At 45.7% G+C, this 19,667-nt stretch overlaps 1 protein-coding gene across 7 annotated transcripts; it reads left to right on the forward strand.

Moving 5' to 3' along the window:
* Positions 1 to 458: 458 nt before the first annotated feature.
* On the forward strand, positions 459 to 12,699 carry LOC105011194 (core histone macro-H2A.1). Of its 7 annotated transcripts, none has more exons than XM_034293443.1 (9): positions 459 to 805; positions 1,867 to 2,061; positions 2,831 to 2,937; positions 3,919 to 4,137; positions 4,844 to 4,951; positions 7,571 to 7,657; positions 8,583 to 8,706; positions 10,992 to 11,166; positions 11,485 to 12,699. In XM_034293443.1, exons 2-9 carry the CDS (start codon positions 1,890 to 1,892, stop codon positions 11,648 to 11,650), a joined length of 1,158 nt encoding a protein of 385 aa, XP_034149334.1. In that variant the 5' UTR covers positions 459 to 805; positions 1,867 to 1,889; the 3' UTR covers positions 11,651 to 12,699. The 7 variants fall into 7 exon arrangements, with proteins under 7 accessions (XP_034149334.1, XP_019904162.1, XP_019904165.1 ...); XM_020048603.3 differs by having other exon boundaries at positions 460 to 805; positions 7,571 to 7,661; positions 8,602 to 8,706; XM_020048606.3 differs by having other exon boundaries at positions 463 to 805; positions 7,571 to 7,661; positions 8,617 to 8,706.
* The last annotated feature ends 6,968 nt before the right edge of the window (positions 12,700 to 19,667 follow it).

A 19,667-nucleotide genomic window follows, 5' to 3' on the forward strand; every position in this document is an offset into this window, starting at 1 on the left:
TTCATTTGTCCCGGAAAATAGGATCTTGACTGGGTTTGCGACTCAGGTGTATCTTTTTTAGACATAGGTCCGGGGTATGAGCTTTATGAACATAATCAGGAGGAACCAGCGAATGGCCTTTATACATACAATCTCTGTCAAGACGTTGGATATAAAAGAAAGGGTTTAGTGTAATATGCTACTGTTGAATGGTGCAGGAAATAAAATCATCAATCACACACATTAGCAGTCTCCTTGAATATAAGTTACTCGTTTCCATAAAGAGTGGATCCACTGTTTTGCTAAGCACAATATAATATTCCTATTTAACGTGGGTTTCGTGATTTAAGATGTCACCAACATGTGTGTGGGGTTACGAAAATAATAATTTCACTGATTAGCACATGATTTACATAATGTTGTGGATGATTGAAATATATTCCCGGTACACTTCCTGCAAATTCCAGGATTTGTTCATGTTAGGCTAATTAGAAGTTATGGAATTCGCTACGAAGGTTTGAAAAGTGTTATGTTTGTCATAAGGAGTGTTTTTCAGGGATATTTCTTTAATGTACTGCCTATATGCGCTTAGGTAAAAGGGCTTGTCATAGTGGGCTTGGCGCTTAGGTTAGATTTGATGACAGCGCATACCGGGAGAGGTGAGGTTTTTGAATTCTGTTCATTCCCGAACAGTAAGCTATTGCATGGATAGAGAACTCACCCGCTCAATATTTAGTTCGCTGTGGATTCTGGGAGTTGAGGACACTGCCCAAGCTGTACCGGGTGTCGACAGAAGACAGTAGACATATTGCCGTTCCTCTTTTCTGTAAGTAATTGACGGTGTTTGGTTAACATTTACATCGGTTGCGCATCGTTGAACCAGCCAGCTGCTTCAGATATGTCGTCCACGTTATCCAGAATGTCGTTTACGTTGCCATTTTGAATTAAGGTTGCCGAGACTGTAGGCTATTTAGAGCTGTGAATGGGCTAAATAGAAATATGACATTAGGTTTATTCGTAACTCGCAAAACGCGGAAAGCGACCAGGCGAATGTCCTTGGGATCCCTCGTGTGGAATTTGCCTGTTTTATGCATTGCATTTAATTTTGTGAAACGTATGTTCACGTGATTAAAAGGACTGTTGACACTCGGAAATCGTTCAGTGACCCGCTGCAAAATAACTCTTAAAGCGGTCTTGTGCACCTGGTGTCCGTGACAGATGTTGCCTGTGAATGGACATTTATCAGTTCTCAGTAAATGTCCGGCAACAAATTTTGGATCCAGGAATAATAACTTGTATATTATATTCTTCTGAAAATACACATTTCCCTCGCAGAGTAATGTCAAATTTATTTCTAGGCCTATTTTCACATGATCAATCATTTGAATGGATCAATCATTTGAATGGATCAATCAGCGAATAGTTCATAGTTTTTGTATTATGTTTGTGTATTTATTTTAATTGATTTGGACAGTAATAAAACTAATATTTTGTAGAGTGTCATAAACAGTCACCTTCTTGTAGTTCAATAACCCTTAAAAATATATTTCCATTCAGGTCTGTGTGGTATCAGAGAGCCAGGTAGGGGAAAAATGTTGACCTGTGTAGACCAGTGAAGGGAAAGTATATATTCAGTTTTCTAACAGTGCTTTATAGACCTTGCTAGACTGTATTTGATAGTGTATTTCTCACAGAAACTTCATGGCCACCTAAAAATGCCTAGAATGCGTGCTCAACACCTGTCCTCTCCATTAAAATAGTGTTACCTACTGTCAGTAATAAATGTACGCCTTTGATTATGTATGTGGGTAGCACAGGATGAGCGCGTCAGTGAACTGATTTGGATGCATTGTGATTTCGATGGGCCGAACTCTGCTCCGCATGCAGGGCATCACACTGGTAGCGGCGCCATGTCCAGCCGAGGAGGAAAGAAGAAGACGACCAAGACTTCCAGATCCACCAAGGCAGGTGTCATCTTCCCCGTGGGGAGAATGCTGCGCTACATCAAGAAGGGTCTGCCCAAGTACAGGATTGGCGTTGGCGCTCCCGTCTACATGGCGGCTGTCCTGGAGTACCTCACAGGTGAGGAGTCGAGAAAGACAGGGGTGTCCGAAGTGGCCTCCTTTTGGTCAAAGTGCTTAGATTCAGTATAGTGTTTTGTGTTGTTGTGCAACATTGTAATGTTTTACAGACGTTTGGTTTAAATCAGTCAAACTGTTCATGTCGTTAGTAAGTTCAATAACGTACTGTTCAATCCAACCATGTTGGGTGATGAATCTACTTGTGAGAGGAAATGGTAGTGTATGCTGTATTGATTTAGTCATTAAGTCTTCCCCCCTGACTGGCTTCTGTGGAAACATTTTGCAGAGTATATCTGCCTTGGTTGCAAACAGGATTCCTCTAATTAGAGCAGTGAGAGTCCCTTTCTTATATAGCAAAGGAGTACATGTGAACAGAGTTTCAACAGTTTATTGGCTGGCATTCTTTTTGCATGAGCTACCTTTGTACCATGAACAGCCTCTAATACCTTACAGAAGGACAGCATTCCTGTGCTAACACAACTCTCTCTCTGAGTTGGAAATGTACCCACCTGCACCCACGCGAGTCTGACAACAAACCAGGAGATTTTAACAGAACTAAGAAGGTATAGATTATAGTCAGGTTACAGTTATGCCAACTCGGCAGGTCTTGGCAGTATTTCCTAGCTCTGGCCAGTGAATGTTTTTCCACTATGTTGTCTGACGTTCGCAATATGGGACAATCTGTCTTGTAACCACTTTTTCCATCTGTTCGAGTTTTCCTCAAGGCAGTGTTATGCTAAACAAACCGTCTCTCTTCTCTGGTTTTCCAGCTGAGATTCTGGAGCTAGCGGGCAATGCAGCCAGGGACAATAAGAAGGGGCGAGTCACACCTCGGCACATCCTGCTGGCCATTGCCAACGATGAGGAGCTCAACCAGGTGCGCTGTCAGCCCTGGGTCGCGAACGTCCCTGAACCTTTTTACGGAAATGCTGCTTGGATCGTGTCTGTAATTAGAATACGGGGAAGGAACTGAATGTCTGTGAATGGATCGTGTCTGTAATTAGAATACAGGGAGGGAACTGAATGTCTGTGAATGGATCGTGTCTGTAATTAGAATACGGGGAGGGAACTGAATGTCTGTGAATGGATCGTGTCTGTAATTAGAATACGGGGAGGGAACTGAATGTGTGTGAATGGATCGTGTCTGTAATTACAATACGGGGAGGGAACTGAATGTCTGTGAATGGATCGTGTCTGTAATTAGAATACAGAGAGTGAACTGAATGTCTGTGAACGGATCGTGTCTGTAATTAGAATACGGGGAGGGAACTGAATGTCTGTGAATGGATCGTGTCTGTAATTAGAATACGGGGAGGGAACTGAATGTGTGTGAATGGATCGTGTCTGTAATTAGAATACGGGGAGGGAACTGAATGTCTGTGAATGGATCGTGTCTGTAATTAGAATACAGAGAGTGAACTGAATGTCTGTGAACGGATCGTGTCTGTAATTAGAATACGGGGAGGGAACTGAATGTCTGTGAATGGATCGTGTCTGTAATTAGAATAAGGGGAGGGAACTGAATGTCTGTGAACGGATCGTGTCTGTAATTAGAATACGGGGAGGGAACTGAATGTCTGTGAACGGATCGTGTCTGTAATTAGAATACGGGGAGGGAACTGAATGTCTGTGAACGGATCGTGTCTGTAATTAGAATACGGGGAGGGACCTGAATGTCTGTGAATGGATCGTGTCTGTAATTAGAATACGGGGAGGGAACTGAATGTCTGTGAACGGATCGTGTCTGTAATTAGAATACGGGGAGGGAACTGAATGTCTGTGAATGGATCGTGTCTGTAATTAGAATACGGGGAGGGAACTGAATGTCTGTGAACGGATCGTGTCTGTAATTATCCAGTCTGTTCCACTGCAGCTGCTGAAAGGGGTCACTATCGCCGCGGGCGGAGTCTTACCCAACATCCACCCTGAGCTGCTGGCCAAGAAGAGGGGGTCAAAGGCCAAGCTGGAGGCCGTCATCACACCTCCTCCTGCCGTCAAGAAATCCAAGATGTCCGCCACCAAGAAGTCGGCTTCCAAAAAGACGGCAGCAGGGAAAAAGACTGCGATGAGGTCTAAGGTATTGAATGGGTCTGCAGTATATGGGCAGTCATACTGACAGGTCGGTTGAGGTGGACACTTGTCGCTCATGGGTGTGTTCATTCCGCCAAGCAAATCCCTGTTGTTGCCGAATGTTTCGCTAAGCATGGTTTCTATTGGACAAAACACTGTTTCCACTCAGACTTTTTTGAACTACAAACATTTTATTCAAAGGACATTAACGTAGTGTGTAAATACTATTCACACTAGCAATGAAAAACTGCAGCACTGGCCAGAACACGCAGCCTGAAGGAGTGTAAACTCACTGACAATATTGCTTGCCTGGTAACTAACATGGTGCCCTCACTCAGCAAGTGCTGTTGCTGTTGAAAGTATATATAAAAAAAATATTTTTGTAGCCAGTGTGAGATATTTAGTTGCTTCCCAACAAAGATGTCTTTTTTTCTGTTCATACATGATGCTGGACAGACTTCCCTTTTCTCCACTCATTCCCCTCCATCACACTGTGAGCAAAACATTGTCTTTAGACTTTCATAACCAGTAATATCTGTTGTAAAAGTCTCCCCCGTTTCCTCAGAAATTGACATGCGACAGTTGATATTTCCACCTGTCTAGACTGTAAGTTCTTTGTTGTCCCCGGCACATCAATCGACGAGTCTAGTTCATTGGACTGATGTCTCTCCTGTGTCTCAGTGTGTCCAGTCTTGCTCTTCTGTTGCCTGCAGAAACAGGGAGAAGGGAGCAAAGCGGCCTCAGCGGACAGCACCACAGAAGGAACCTCCACGGATGGATTCACTGTCCTCTCCACCAAGAGTCTCTTCCTGGGTCAAAGGGTAGGTACCCCGGTCCCCGCACCAGAACCAACGGTTCTACGCATCCTGAGGGATACCGCTCACAACTATGTAACAAGGGATGAATACCAGGATATTCCCGTGCACACTCGCAGGAACCAGAGGGAATCGTGTACACAGAAGAATATTTGTTCCCGCCCCCCCCCCCACCCAAATAAAAATGTCCCTCATTTTTAAAAGTTTTATTTAATACAGTTTATTTACTTGGCATGTACATGCGTTTTTCTGAAACTTTGACTGTGGCAGCAATATTCCTAAGTTATGTCGCCACATACTTTGGCCGTCATAAAGATACGCTACCCAGCTGGGCTTGATCGCAGGCACGACTCTACCAGTTGAGGGTCTGAGGCGCGGGTGCTGTCGTAGCTGTTGGCTAGGGTGTTGAGTGTGAAGGGTCTAGTCGTTTGTGGTTCATCATTCATGACAACGCATAACCCTTTTGTTTGCATCTGTAGACTGTTTGGAAGTGAACTGTCCTTTGTTGAAAGGAAAGTTTGGAAAACACCAGGAGGAGATGTGTGTCTGAAAACCCTGCAGTGATTTATACCCAAATCTATAAAACTTTTATGACCTTCATTTATGTGTTTGTGAGTTAGAATATCTGCAGAAAAATCCACTTTAAATCAGTGGGATTGAAGGGATTTTTCTCCACTGTGTGGTTGGATGTCGCCCAGTTTTCCTACTGTAAGGGTTACATCACTGGATGAAAGAGCTAATCAGAGACGCTGCATTCAGATGAGATCAATGGGGAGTAATAATGAATCAGATGAACGTCACTGACCTAATTGACTGGCCACTGGCGATAGGTCCTTTTCACTGAGAATAGACTATTCGTTAAAGGTCAGTTGAGACCTTAAGGATAAGTGGTCTTGTTTTGCATGTTTCCTGGCTCAGTGTTGTCAGACAGCTCTGGGAACAGATTCCAGTCCATGGCCGTTTCAAATGCCATTTTATTCTCTGTACACTGAGGCCTGACCATAGCATTTCATCAGTCAGGCACAAGGATCGGTTGTGAATACACAGAAATAATACTATTGATATTGTCTGAATTTCTCTGGTCACAGCATCCCTCAATATCCTTCTGTTATATTTTCATTTTCCCTTTAGAAATAATTTTCTAGGCAAACATAAATGTGTTATTGTGTTAGATAGCCCTTTTATCAGCCATGCATGTCCATGATGGTGGGCTGGGATTTGTTGATTGTTCTGACTGAAGAGATCACTTCAGACTGTGGTGTGTCTCTGCTCTGTTCCTCTCTGCTTCTGAGTGCTGTGTGGTGGGGTGTGGGGAAATCTGTTGGCTTGGCTTTCCCATTGATTGGGTGTGATGTCAGACAGAAAACAGATGGTCTAACCTACAGACCAACAGGCAGATGGACTCTCATAGAGACAGACTGAACTACAGACCAACAGACAGATGGGCAAGTAGACTGACTGAACTACAGACCAAAAGACAGATGGGCAAATAGACAGACTGAACTACAGACCAACAGACAGATGGGCAAATAGACTGACTGAACTACAGACCAAAAGACAGATGGGCAAATAGACTGACTGAACTACAGACCAACAGAGAGATGGGCAAATAGACTGACTGAACTACAGACCAAAAGACAGATGGGCAAATAGACTGACTGAACTACAGACCAACAGACAGATGGGCAAATAGACTGACTGAACTACAGACCAAAAGACAGATGGGCAAATAGACTGACTGAACTACAGACCAACAGAGAGATGGGCAAATAGACTGACTGAACTACAGACCAACAGACAGATGGGCAAATAGACTGGCTGAACTACAGACCAACAGACAGATGGGCAAATAGACTGACTGAACTACAGACCAACAGACAAATGGGCAAATAGGCTGACTGACCTACAGACTGACAGTGGGGGGTGCTGTGGTAAAACCTAATGGCTTTGCTTTCCCCCCCCTTCCCCTCCCGGCCTGTGGGGGTGTGGTCTCTCACAGCTCAACCTCATTCACAGCGAGGTCAGTAACTTGGCTGGCTTTGACGTGGAGGGGGTCATCAACCCCACCAATGCCGACATCGACCTTAAAGATGACCTAGGTGAGGTCCCTTTCACTCCGAGGGTTTGAAAAATCCTTGAGTAATTGAATAGTTGCCATTCGCAAACAAATTCATTGTTATTAAAAGGTTATGAAGCTCTTGAGTGTTTCATGGTTTTGTCAGAACACCTGAACCCAAACAACTGAAGAGGCTTGTACCTCATAATAAATTCAAGGATTTTGTCAAATCTGCGCAGAGCTGTTGTCACCCCCTCGTTGCCTGTCTTGTATGTTGTCTTTGGGGTCTGTCTGTCTCTGAATTAGGCAGTCAGTTAGTCAGTCAGTCAGTCAGTCAGTCAGTTTGCTGTGTTCCTTCTTTCTCAGTCACCTCCTTTTAACCAAACAAAGTAAAGAAGGAGCACAACACTCTCACCTCTTTCTCTTTCTTTCCCCTTTTTTTTTTCTCTTGTTTTTACGTTATTCATTTCCCCCATACTCCAACCCCCCCCCCCCCCCCCACTCCCCACTCTTTGTGTTTTGTCCCCGTGTTGTCTGCCTGTTGTCGTCGTTGTGTTCGTCGTTTGTAGTTGCAAGTTGTGCAAGCTGACATTTCCACTGTCGGCAGCGAGGCTGTAGTTCACCCGACCAACTCCAGCCTCTACACTGGTGGTGAAGTAGGTAATGGAAACCTCCCTCATCGTCATGGATAACGTCTGTTACCATGCTGCCGCCTGTCGCCGAGCATCCCATAATGCATCTCCTTCCTCCCCTTAGAAATGTGTTTCCCTCTCGGAAAGGTTGTAATCACGCGTTCATGTCAATAGACTCTATCAGGTTATTAATTTGTGATTGAAGCCCAACAACAACCAGTGACTGTTAGAAGACTAATACTGGCACAGAGTGCCTCTTCTGGTAATTAATAGGCTTTAGCATGGCACTCTTGTCTAATGGGTCGGAAGAACATGCATCAGTGCTTTGTGTTTTGCCAACCTCTACGGCCTCAATTACTTTTCCTAAATCTTCTAACGTCTCTCTGCCTTTCCTCCTGATTAGTTTTTACATGGCCAGGCCATCCTAATCCATTAATGTCATTCCCCTCTCTGACTGTCTGCCTGCATCACTTCCTGCTGTAGATGGCCTGACCGCTGAACCAATGCATTATCTATTATATTAACACTATAGGGATGGAAGCTAGCCTTGACGTTACAGCATCTGAACAGTAAGGTTGCCAGATTGAATCCCAAAGCCTGCAAAGTGAAAGATGTATTGTTCTGTCCCTGAACAAGACAAACTCTAATTGCTCCCAGTTGCTGTAAATTAGCTTCTTTTTTTTCATTTTTTTTACTCTTTAAGAATTAGCAAAATTTTTAGTTTAGTAGCTAGTCACTCACTGGCAGAACTATTTCATTTTTATATACTTTGAAACTACAGTCTACAGTAGTCAAAGAGATTCAGGAGACTAGACTGTTCATTTTCACAGCATCCAATCAACTCGGACTCTGCTGCATGTCTGCTGCATGTCTGCTGTCTGTCTGATGCATGTCTGTCTGCTGTCTGTCCCTCTCCCTCTGTCTATGTGTCCGCACTCAAAACAACCAGGTTACCCTGACAACCTCAGACTTTATCCTCCCAGGTGGTGCTCTGGAGAAGAAAGGGGGGAAAGAGTTTGTAGACGCCATCTTGGAGTTGCGGAAGAAGAACGGACCCCTGGAGGTGGCTGGAGGTAAGAAGAAGGACAACCTCGCCACAGAAAAGGAATTGGGGTGCCATTTGGCGGCGGGCGGCTGATATGTGCCGCCATCTCCTTTGTGTTTTCTGACAGTCTTGTTGGTTTGATGCCGTGGTGTAGTGCTCTTGGCTGAATCTGTTGCGCTTCACTGTGGCTTCACCGGGACCGACCGCAACCATTAGCTGGTGTCCAGATGGAATCTCAGAGTAGCTTTCTGGCTCCTCCATTAAGTGTTTCACTTGAACTCCTCACTGACCCTCCATGTGCTAATTTAAACATCCTGCCAACGTCTCCTCCTAGGTCTGGCTGTGATAACCGCAGTCTGAGGGCCGGGACAACTTTCTTGGTCGGGTTCCAAATGGCACCCTTTTCCATATTCACTACCGGTACATTTGGAACGCAGTCTTAGTCAGCCTACATGATGTCATCATCCCAGATCAGTGGACCGCGGTGCGCACACACACACACACACACACACACACACTTCATCAACGCACCCGGCGCTTTCACAGCACTGCCCTTGTCAGGACTCCGCTAGCGTACACACTCTGCCAGGTTAGCACACCCTGCTAATCCCACTCCCCCTGGGGATGTTTTAAATGGATTACCAGGTGACTGAACGCCAGACCATAACCGCCTGGAACACATTTAATGGGCCCTTCTTTGTGTATCAGACCAATGGGAGAAACTCGCTCTTTTCCCCTTAGAGGAATGTCACACTGAATGTGTCCCGAATGGCACACTGTTCCCTACTGCAGAGACCCCATGGCTGTGGCTGAAGGTTGTGCATTATGTAGGGAATGGCGTGCCATTTGGGAGTGCACTCGTTGTCTGTAATATCTGCAGAATAGGGGTCAAGAATGCACGTGTCCGGTGATTGGGGCCCGGCCGTGAACACATCCCAGGAGGCACCTGAACAGAATGATGTATAATGACACCCATTAGGTCCCCGTGTCCCAACCTACCTAGACCAGGGGTATTTAGGTGGGATTGTAATCAGTGCTTCACCACAGCATTTAACCCAATAGCCCCCAGGTGGGCCACCGTATGGAGCCGCCGCTGTCTGTCTCGTCGGCGTGGTTGCGCCGGAACATAATTGTGGTAAATTATGAAGTCATTTGTGCCCTGAAAATTTTACGCAGCAATGCCATCAAAACAGAGTGGGTCTGAGAAGAACAACACTTTTATAGCTTTTTTGTATTGAGATAGGATCACACAGTGTCCATTCTTTGTTTTATTCATGGAAACATTTGTTCCTAAATATTTGTTGTTTTGCTGAATTACTGCGGCTGTTTGCCTTTCTGTTACAAATAAATAAAATATTGTACGTATATTTCACCAAAAACGTTATTGATTCAGGGTGCCAAAGCCATTTCATTCAATAACATATTGTTCAGTTAGATCTAGATTTGATTTAATTAGGGTATGATTTTAATGTGAACTTGGGAAATTAAGGTGCTTCTGATTCTGGTGATAATGATATCCCTGTAATATCTGCAAAAAACTTTTTTGCTTGGAAAATAATGCTAGTTATTTAGATGAACTATTCCTGGTTTCCAGAAATATGTTTTTAAATTCTGAATAAGTAAATCATAAACTCTCCCTTCATAGGAACATAGTCGGTTGCCTGTCATTCATGCTCAGATCCCACCCTCCCTGGGTCTCCACTTCCACCAGGAGATCAGCTCTGTGAGTCCATGTAGAGGCTCAGCTCAGTCCAGGCCGGTCACACGCTCACAGAGGCCAAATGAAGTCCGACTGGTTGGTTTCTCACCTCACGGCGTTGGGGGTTTAGGTTGAGTTACAGGGTGACTGACTGGGCTGCCCGGTGGAAGACACCCTACGATGCTGTGTGCTCCACAGATTAACACATTCTCTCAGTTACATCCATGTCTAGGGAGAGAAAAGAGTCCCTTTTTCTCTTTCTGCCGGCGTGCCTTTCATGTGGCTTCCAAGAGCCTGGGCCCTTCTGGAGAAGTGATTTCTCAAGCTCGCCGTCTAATTCCCTGTCCTCAGCAGCATCGTGCAGCGGGAACATTTTTCTTTTTCTTTCCAACCAAGATGTTCTACTGGCAGCCCTGATAAGATTCTTCTTCTTTCAGATGCTCCCGTTTCTGTTGTAAATAAAATGTTCACTGTACCCTGTTAGTAATGTGGCACTACTGTCGTATGCCCAAGGTTGTGTGTCCTGCGAATGATAGCTAATGCTAATCAGTCGGTCCTCTCTCTCCCTTTTCTGTCTCTCTTCTTCTGCCCTGTCTCTCCTGTCCTCGTCTCAGCGGTGCTGACCTCTGGCTATGGGCTCCCTGCTAAGTTTGTGATCCACTGCAACAGTCCCAGCTGGGGATCGGACAAGTGCGAAGAGCTGCTGGACAAGACGGTGAAGAACTGCCTGGCCCTGGCTGACGAGAAGAAGCTCAAGTCTGTGGCTTTCCCTTCTATTGGCAGTGGAAGGTACTGTCTCCCCTTGTCACAAGTGTCCTCACACACCCCTAGGCCTTTGTGTCTCCATGGTAACCATCCACAGGGTTCTGCCCAATGTGCTCATCTTGTGACGAGGAAACGCTTGATTTTACTATTTTGATTGAAGTTAATGTTGTCACGTAAAGAGGCGACAATCAGTTATGTAACTCTGTGTCCTGGTCATCCATTTACCCAGGAAAAGTTTGTTTTTAAAATGTGCTTGTCTCTTCCACCCTTGATATTTTTTATGTAATGACTAGCGATTAGAATGTAAAACGCTCTATATTTTATCGTTATTTCTATTCCCAGGAATGGCTTCCCGAAGCAGACTGCGGCCCAGCTCATTTTAAAGGCCATCTCCAGCTACTTTGTTGCCACCATGTCCTCTTCCATAAAGACAGTCTACTTTGTGTTGTTCGACAGTGAGAGCATTGGGATCTATGTGCAGGAAATGGCCAAGCTTGACACTAACTAAGCACGTCTCTCCCCCTTGCCTTAATAATGGCTTGTTTGGGATATTTTTTTTTTTGGGCAAAATAAATTGTTTACGAGTGAATTGTTTAAATATATATATTTAAACTATTTGTTTAAAAAAATATATATATAATTATTTGCATTATGTTTTATTTTCATGTGTTGAAGTTGTGGTTTGACAGTATGGAGTTTAGATGGAATTGGTTTCCTGGTTGTCAGTTGTGGGTCCCGTTCAGAAGGATACAAACATTCTGAATGTTGTAGGTTTATAACTGTTATTCACACCAACAATTCCATGTAAATGACAGAAAAGCATGTCTGATCTTTGTTTGTGTTTTTATCTGAAGGTTCTATAATATTGCACCACAATGAGTGAGGCCCTTTATCAGGATGGTGGTACTATTTGTGCTAAATTTGAGGGAAGGTTGCATTCCAAGTGTTTGCAAAACTGTAATCTTTGTGAGATTTTGATTCTCAATTCACCTCTCAATTTGTCTCTTTTTATTGGAACTGAATCTTTTATGTTCATAGTGTTTATTATCACTGGTGTGTACTAGGTGGTGTATGTGAAATGTTTTAGTGATATATTAGACTGTGACAAGGTTTTCCTTTTAAAAAAAAAAAAAAGTTTGTTTTATTGAAGTTTTCACTTTGCCAACACTAAAGGAAAATTATCAGAAAATATATTTTGTGTTTTTATTAATTTCTTTTATTAAGTATTGACAGTGTATAGCATTTTGTTTGAGGAGTTCTAAGGTTGTACAGGCTTTTTGCTCACAGGAAATGTGTCCTCTTTCACCAGTAGATGGCTCCCTATTTCCAGGAATGACGTCTTTCACAGAGCCATTTTGTGCTCTTTTCATTAAGACCTCCAAAATGAAGTGGCAGAAACCGTGTGGGTCAGGATGGATGCTGCATTGACTAATTACTAGTAGCACCACTGTTGTGTTTGGAATTTTCAATATCTTTCTAATGACATTTAAAAGCTTTCTAAACATTGCTAAACTTGAAAATACAGAAATATCCAATCCGATAATAAAATATATTGAAAACATAAATTATTTTTGTTTTTACACTGCATCAGCTAATGTAACTTTGTGTGTGTGTGCGTGTGTGTGCGTGTGTGCGCGCGTCAGTCATTGTGTATGTGAATACGAGACTGTGTGGGTATAGTTGTTGCAGCCTGCTAATGTTAGGACTACATTGTGCGTAGGTGGTGGGTGTGTGGAGCCCAGGCCTCGCTCCCATCCTGGGGCTAGATTGGCGGGGCGCTCTGAGGACCAGGAGTCAGACGGGGGTCACTTTCCCAGCACCCTGGTGCGAAAGAGGGAGGCAGGGACCCGAGACCTCCTCGAAGGGCGCCCATCTGAGGACTAATCCCCAGGAAATACAGGCAGGTTCCCCCCTCTTCCCTCGCGGGGAAAGCTCCGTAAATTCAAAGCATCTGTACGGAGCTGGGGCCAGTCCTCAGCCCTGCGAACGGGCCTGCGTTCCCAGAGATGACATTTTGATTCTTTGCACGAAGAAATTACAGGGAGAAAAAACAATGTAAAGTAAAACAAACACTGGCAAAGATCAAGGAGGGTAAGATGGTGGTCACCAAAGGTCCTGCCAGTGCTCATGAGAGGAATGCAATATGTCCTCCATTACGGCGCTGTAGGACCCTCTGGGATTCGTACCCCAGCCACGTTACAAAACGCTGATTCTGCACTTCATTTAGTCGTCCTCCTGCTTCAGTGTTTGCTGTTCAACTGTATTGGAATCTGTCGATGTTGGCATGCGCCAGTTATTTAGAAACAGGCTGGATACCTCTGACTGTGTGTGTCTGGAAATAACGGGTCACTCCAGAGTTTTTGAAGACTTTCAGACACTAGTTCCGAAAGTGTTGCTCACGCGCCAAAACAGATCCTCGTTTTGAGGGCATTGCATTGTTAACTGGTGTACTGCATCATACAATTCATCCAAGTTCACAAATCCAATTGGTGTGACGTTACAAGTTGTTTGGTCTTCTGATCCTGGTCAGATCCTGGGCTTCAGATCCTGGTCTGATGCTGGTGAGATCCTGGGCTTCAGATCCTGGTCTGATGCTGGTGAGATCCTGGGCTTCAGATCCTGGTTTGATGCTGGTCAGATCCTGGGCTTCAGATCCTGGTCTGATGCTGGTCAGATCCTGGGCTTCAGATCCTGGCCTGCTTCTTCTGATCCCATGTCTCTGTCTCTTGGATTTGGTGTTATGTGGGGGGGTGTTCATTGGAGTTGTATTCACACACATCATTCGTCCCAAACGCCACCACATGTCAAACCAGCTCTGAAATAAAAGTGTGCAACATGGATAACAAAGGCCATTTTCCAATATGGCTGAACAGGTCACTGTGCAATTTGCATGCGTCAACAGGACCAGAGCTGGGAAACTCGGTCCTGTCCGCAGCCAATGTGACACGCCGAAGGGAAAGTTACTCGGAGGTGGGGGGGGGGGGGGGGCTGTGGCACTTAGGAACTGTCCCTCTGTCATGCCAGCCTGTGCTGTGCTTGGCTCTCTGGGCCTGCGGTCTCTTGAGTGTCAGCTGAGAAATGAGGGGGGACAGCCAGGGTGTTGCTGTTCGTCTCCCAGCACCAGCAAAGGGTTAAAGCGGATCCCCTGCTTTGCCACGCCACACTGTGGACCAGTTAGCACAGGAAACCTGATAGTTTTGTTCCCTTTTGATGGCCTGATTCCCCGGCTTACAGGAATAAATGAAATGCAACCCCAGCTAGGCCTCCGCTGCATTGGAGGGACACACTGATTTATTGTCTTCATCTGGGGAGCTTACAGGCAATCTCTTCCCCGTCCTACCCCTGCTGCCCCTGCCCCCACAACCAACCAGAACGAGAGATGGGGGGGGGGGATATCTAGTTTGCCCATAATTGAGTGTCAGTTGAGCTGTCAGTCAGTCAGTGTGTTAGAGAGAGAGAGAGAGAGAGGTAATTTCTGCCCCTCTGGCGGGGTTTTGAGGGTGGTGGATGACCGCGTCAGAGGGCTCTGGGGTTCGGTGAGGCGGTTCGGGGTGCTCCCGGCCCAATCCCGGTAGATAGTGCTGAAGGCCCAGAGGGAGCCAAACAGCCGTATGCCTGGGGAGGACGAGAGCCGTTCGATACGCGTTTACCCCTTCTCTCTGTGTTGCCGACCGCAGCCCACGTGACTGGAGTGGCGTTAGGAGAAGGACAAACAGATCCGGAACAACGACCAGTGGGCTTCCCAGAGCTGGAAAAAAAAAAGCTCTCACTGCCAGTTAGTGCCAGTGCCTCTGCCTCCCTGGCAGCTACGGCAGTGGCGGGGGCTGCTTCGACAGCAGACTGGACGTGTACCGTAATGCTGGACCAGGCGGCTGGCCCCACAACAAACCGTCAAACGCTGTTCGGTTGTGAGCCGCAGTGGAACTGCTGTCCCATTTGAATAGGATAAAGTTAACCAGGCACATACAAGAGGTTTAAGGAAACCAGGCCTCATTTTTGTCAAGAGTTGCAGAGCTGGGTGATACCAAACGGCCAGTACAGCACTGTAGACGTTGCTGTTGTTATTATTTTAGCTTGTCAAATTATTTTTGGTGTTGAATCCCAGACTTGTAGGAAACAAACTTACATGGAAATGTAATCAAGAAAAGTAGTGTGACTTCAAAGATTGAATCTGCAGTAGTGGGAACAAGGCCACTGGCTGCCCCAGGGATTGTGTTTGTTTTGTTGACGAGGATGGTTGCCAAGCGTGGTAAAATAATTGTGCATATTCTGCTCTTTTATGTCATGTTAAATGAGGTCCTGGAAATGAAGAGTTCTCTGCTGTGACTTGTTCTTTGTTGAAACATCACAAACAACTGTGGCAGCTCCAACATAAAGTGGTCAGGATGGTGTCCCGTTAAATGTTTAATCTCAACCTTTGTGGTTTCGCGTTGAGAGCAGTGTAACCTCTATGAAGCACTTGGACCAGTTAGGAATTAACAGCCATTAAGTTGTATAGCAATCAAAATGTTTTCTCAAGATAGTTCAGAGGAGAGATATTTTCCTCATTATATTGCCTTAGGGAGCTTTGCCCTGTGACTGAGGCAGAGCTCTCCCTTGCTTGTTTTAACAGGTCACAGTAGATGCCAGTCTACTAAATAAGAAGCCCCAGCACCCCTTCCTGAACCTCATAGGAATACCACAGTGGGTCAAGTCATGTATCACGTCTGGGTAGTAAATTGTTTACCAGTGGACTTTTATTGCACTTGCTAGGGACGACGGGGTTAGGCAGTGGTTTCTGAGAGCTCCACCTCCTTCTCCCTCCCAGCCCTGGCCTCACCCCTCTATCTCCAAACCTGCCTTTGTCTCTGAGGTTAATCTACAGGCCAGATCAAAGGGTCAGGTTCGCAGATAAACTCCAGCCCTTGAGGTTTCTTGGCCCTCGTGTCTGCAAATGATTAAGCTCAAGGTGATTCACGAGCACAGGTCTGTAGCCTGGCAGAGGAGCCCGAGAGGATTCCACCAGCAGATAGAGAGGATTTGTTCAAACCGTCGCTATCAACCTTGTTGTCATTCAACCCACAGACGGAGTAACAGACAGATGCAGTTATTCTGTCACTCTCCTCTGAGCTGATACATGCTCCAGCACATAAATGAGTGCCACTTGGAGACCCGGGAGATAAAAGCCTGACAGGAAGGGATCTGGGCTGCTGCCTTGAACTACCAAATTATTATTCCCAGCTTTGTAGATTCAAAAGAGTCTTTTGACTCTAAGAAGACTGAAATATCAAGTAGGCAGAAGAATGGCTGGGCTTTATCGAGCAGAAAATGTTTGAATGAGTGCAGCAAACCTGCTTGTTCTTGCTAGATTTGGAATACATGACTCAAACAGTGTGCAGAGGCGTGGATGAATGGCAAATGTGTCATCCGTGTTGACAGGCTAAATGAAGGGTATCAAAGCATGGAAAGCCGACATGTCAAAGGAGAAACACTGCTGGGAAAGAAACTGACTGCTGAACAGCGTTTACACAAGTAGGCAGCAAGTATGTAGTTTTTTTTGTCAGAAAGACTGAAAAGGGGCTCACCCTTGAACTCCTTGGCTCATTGTAAGGGAGGGAATTCATTCATCTCCATGTGGGGTGATACCTGTGAAAGGTGTATGCTGAAACTGAATGGGGGTGGGGAGTTCAGAAGCATTTGCCCCCAAGCTATTTGGGAGCTAACCTCTGCTCCAAGACACCTCTGAGCTGCACAGGGTGCAGGAAGCGGGGCAGGGTTAGTAGCGAGGGTATCCTGCGGGCAGGCAGGATGACAGGGACACTGATGATGTGTGATGATGATGGATGTGTTTGTAAGTGGAATCCTGGCTTTTATGATTAGTCATTCAGAGACTTGTTTTGTCTTTATCCAAAACCATTTACAACACTGACTGTCACCACAAGAATCCATGTAACACCACTGTACTCCATGTAATACCACTAAATTCCGTGTTACACCACTAGACTCCATGTAACACCACTAGACTCCATGTAACACCATTGACTGTCACCACTAGACTCCATGTAACACCATTGACTGTCACCACTAGACTCCATGTAACACCATTGACTGTCACCACCGGACTCCATGTAACACCATTGACTGTCACCACTAGACTCCATGTAACACCACTAGAATCCATGAAACACCACTAGACTTCATGTAACACTACTAGACTCCATGTTACACCACCAAACTCCATGAAACACCACTAGACTCTGTGGAACACTACTAGACTCCATGTAACACCCAAGGCTCCATGTAACTCCAATAGACTCCATGTAACACCACTAGACTCTATGTAACACCACTAGACTCCATATAACACCACCAGACTTTATGTAACACTACTAGACTCCATGTAACACCACCAGACTCTATGTAACACTACTAGACTCCATGTAACATCACCATACTCTATGTAACACTACTAGACTCCATGTAACACCACCAGACTCTATGTAACACTACTAGACTCCATGTAACACCACCAGACTCTATGTAACACTACTCCATGTAACACCACCTTACCCATACTCCAAAATTACCTGAATTACGCCTCCCAAATGACAGCCTATTCCCTTTACAGTGCACTACCAACCAGAACCCACAGGGCATCTTTATGCAACATTATGAAACTGTAGCACCTGCAAAGGGTTAACATTCTCTGGGGCTTATCTGGGGCAAATCTTCTCATCCACACACAGCCAATATGAAGAGACTCTAAAGGGGATGTTGAGGAAATGTTGTTAAAAGATTGACTCAGTGACGCAGTGGGCAAACTTAATCTTAAATCAACAGTGGTCCCAATCCTGTCTTTCTTTAAAAAAGAAAAGCAATTGGACACAGTGGATCAATGTTGAACTGTGGCTTCCGTGTGACCCAGGGAAAAGGCTGAGAATCACACAGGAGATATTTGATCCAAAACGTAGATACAGTGCTATCTAAGGCACATGTGTTTACAGAACGTAGTGATCTGATGATCCAGCCAAATGAGCACAAACATTTTACATTAAGTTTTGCTTTTAATGGACAAAATATGAAAGCGGGAGGATCAGCTTTTCTGGGGAACTGCACATGCAACTGCTGCATAAAGGGACGCCAAAACTGCCCAGGCCGAACAACGAAGAACCCTTGTAGATTACTTCAGACAAATGTTCCCATAGATGCTGTGAAGTCAGGGAGGTACAGGTACACACGTTCACTGAGCCGTCAACACGGACACCTACAGGGACGTCTGGTCTCACGTCCAGCATTAAAGATGTATAGTGGCCGGGAGCTCAGGAGTCCTCAATCAGGCTGTCCTGACAGACACACGAGCATCACAGACAGATACACAGACATGCACCACAGACTGACCGACATGCATTACAGACAGACACACACTCAGACAGACACACAATCAGACAGACATGCATCACAGACTTGCAGGCATTACAGACAGACACACAATCAGACAGACAGGCATTACAGACAGACACACACTCAGACAGACAGGCATTACAGACAGACATACACTCAGACAGACAGGCATTACAGACAGACACAATCAGACAGACACATCACAGACAGACACACACTCAGACAGACAGGCATCACAGACAGACAGGCATTATGAGCTAACTAGTCACTAGGTGAGTGCTGGGCGGAGAAGACATATCTTGACAGGGTTTGTGGTAGACAGACAGGTGCAACCGACTTGGTGGTCTTGGGCGTTGGGGGCGTTGGGGGGCGTTTGACGAGATGGGGGCGGGGCTGAAACAAAGAGACGTTGGGGCAGGCCAAGAGGGTCGATCCGGATCCCAAGACCTTACCTGACGAGTCCTGACAAGGCGACTGTGGGGGGGGGGGGGGGGGGCCATAGAATCTTCCTGCCCAGACACCAGGCTAGGCTGTCATGTATTACCACACGGTTCAAAGACCACAGAGACAATGAGGAGCTTAGAGGGGGAACCTGACCTGTCACCTGACCTGGAGAAACCTGACGCAGTCACCGGATTGGTGGCTCCTCTGAAGACAGTGCGGGTGGAGGAGACGTGTTGTGGATGTACAGTCCGTGAGGGATGACGGTATCGCCCCGAGCAGGCGGGATGAGGGCAAGGCTTTCCTGCGTTGGAGTCGTTTGTTTTGGTCCTAGGTGGTCTTGTCGGGGGTTAATGGAGACAACGTCCTTATCTCTGAGGAATCAGAGGTGATTCCTCTACAAAATGTCGGCATTTTAAAGTAGCAGGTGGAAACAGGGCCCCTGTGGCCGAGGGTTGGCTAACAGCTGAACACTGCGGCAGATTCACAGACACACCCTGAATTACATTTCTGCCCCCCCACCACAAACACACACATGCATACTTCTTAAAACGTCCCAAATCCCAGGGGTAATGTAACACTATGTACACGTCCAAATTTCCCCCTACACCCTGCGCAGTGTACATCTTTTGATTAGGGGCCTACACGCTGCTCTGGTCTACAGTAGTGCAGTGGGCCATTTGGTGGGCTCAGTAGTGTTGTGT

The sequence above is a fragment of the Esox lucius genome, chromosome 7 (assembly GCF_011004845.1).
Source record: "Esox lucius isolate fEsoLuc1 chromosome 7, fEsoLuc1.pri, whole genome shotgun sequence".
Lineage (NCBI taxonomy): Eukaryota > Metazoa > Chordata > Actinopteri > Esociformes > Esocidae > Esox > Esox lucius.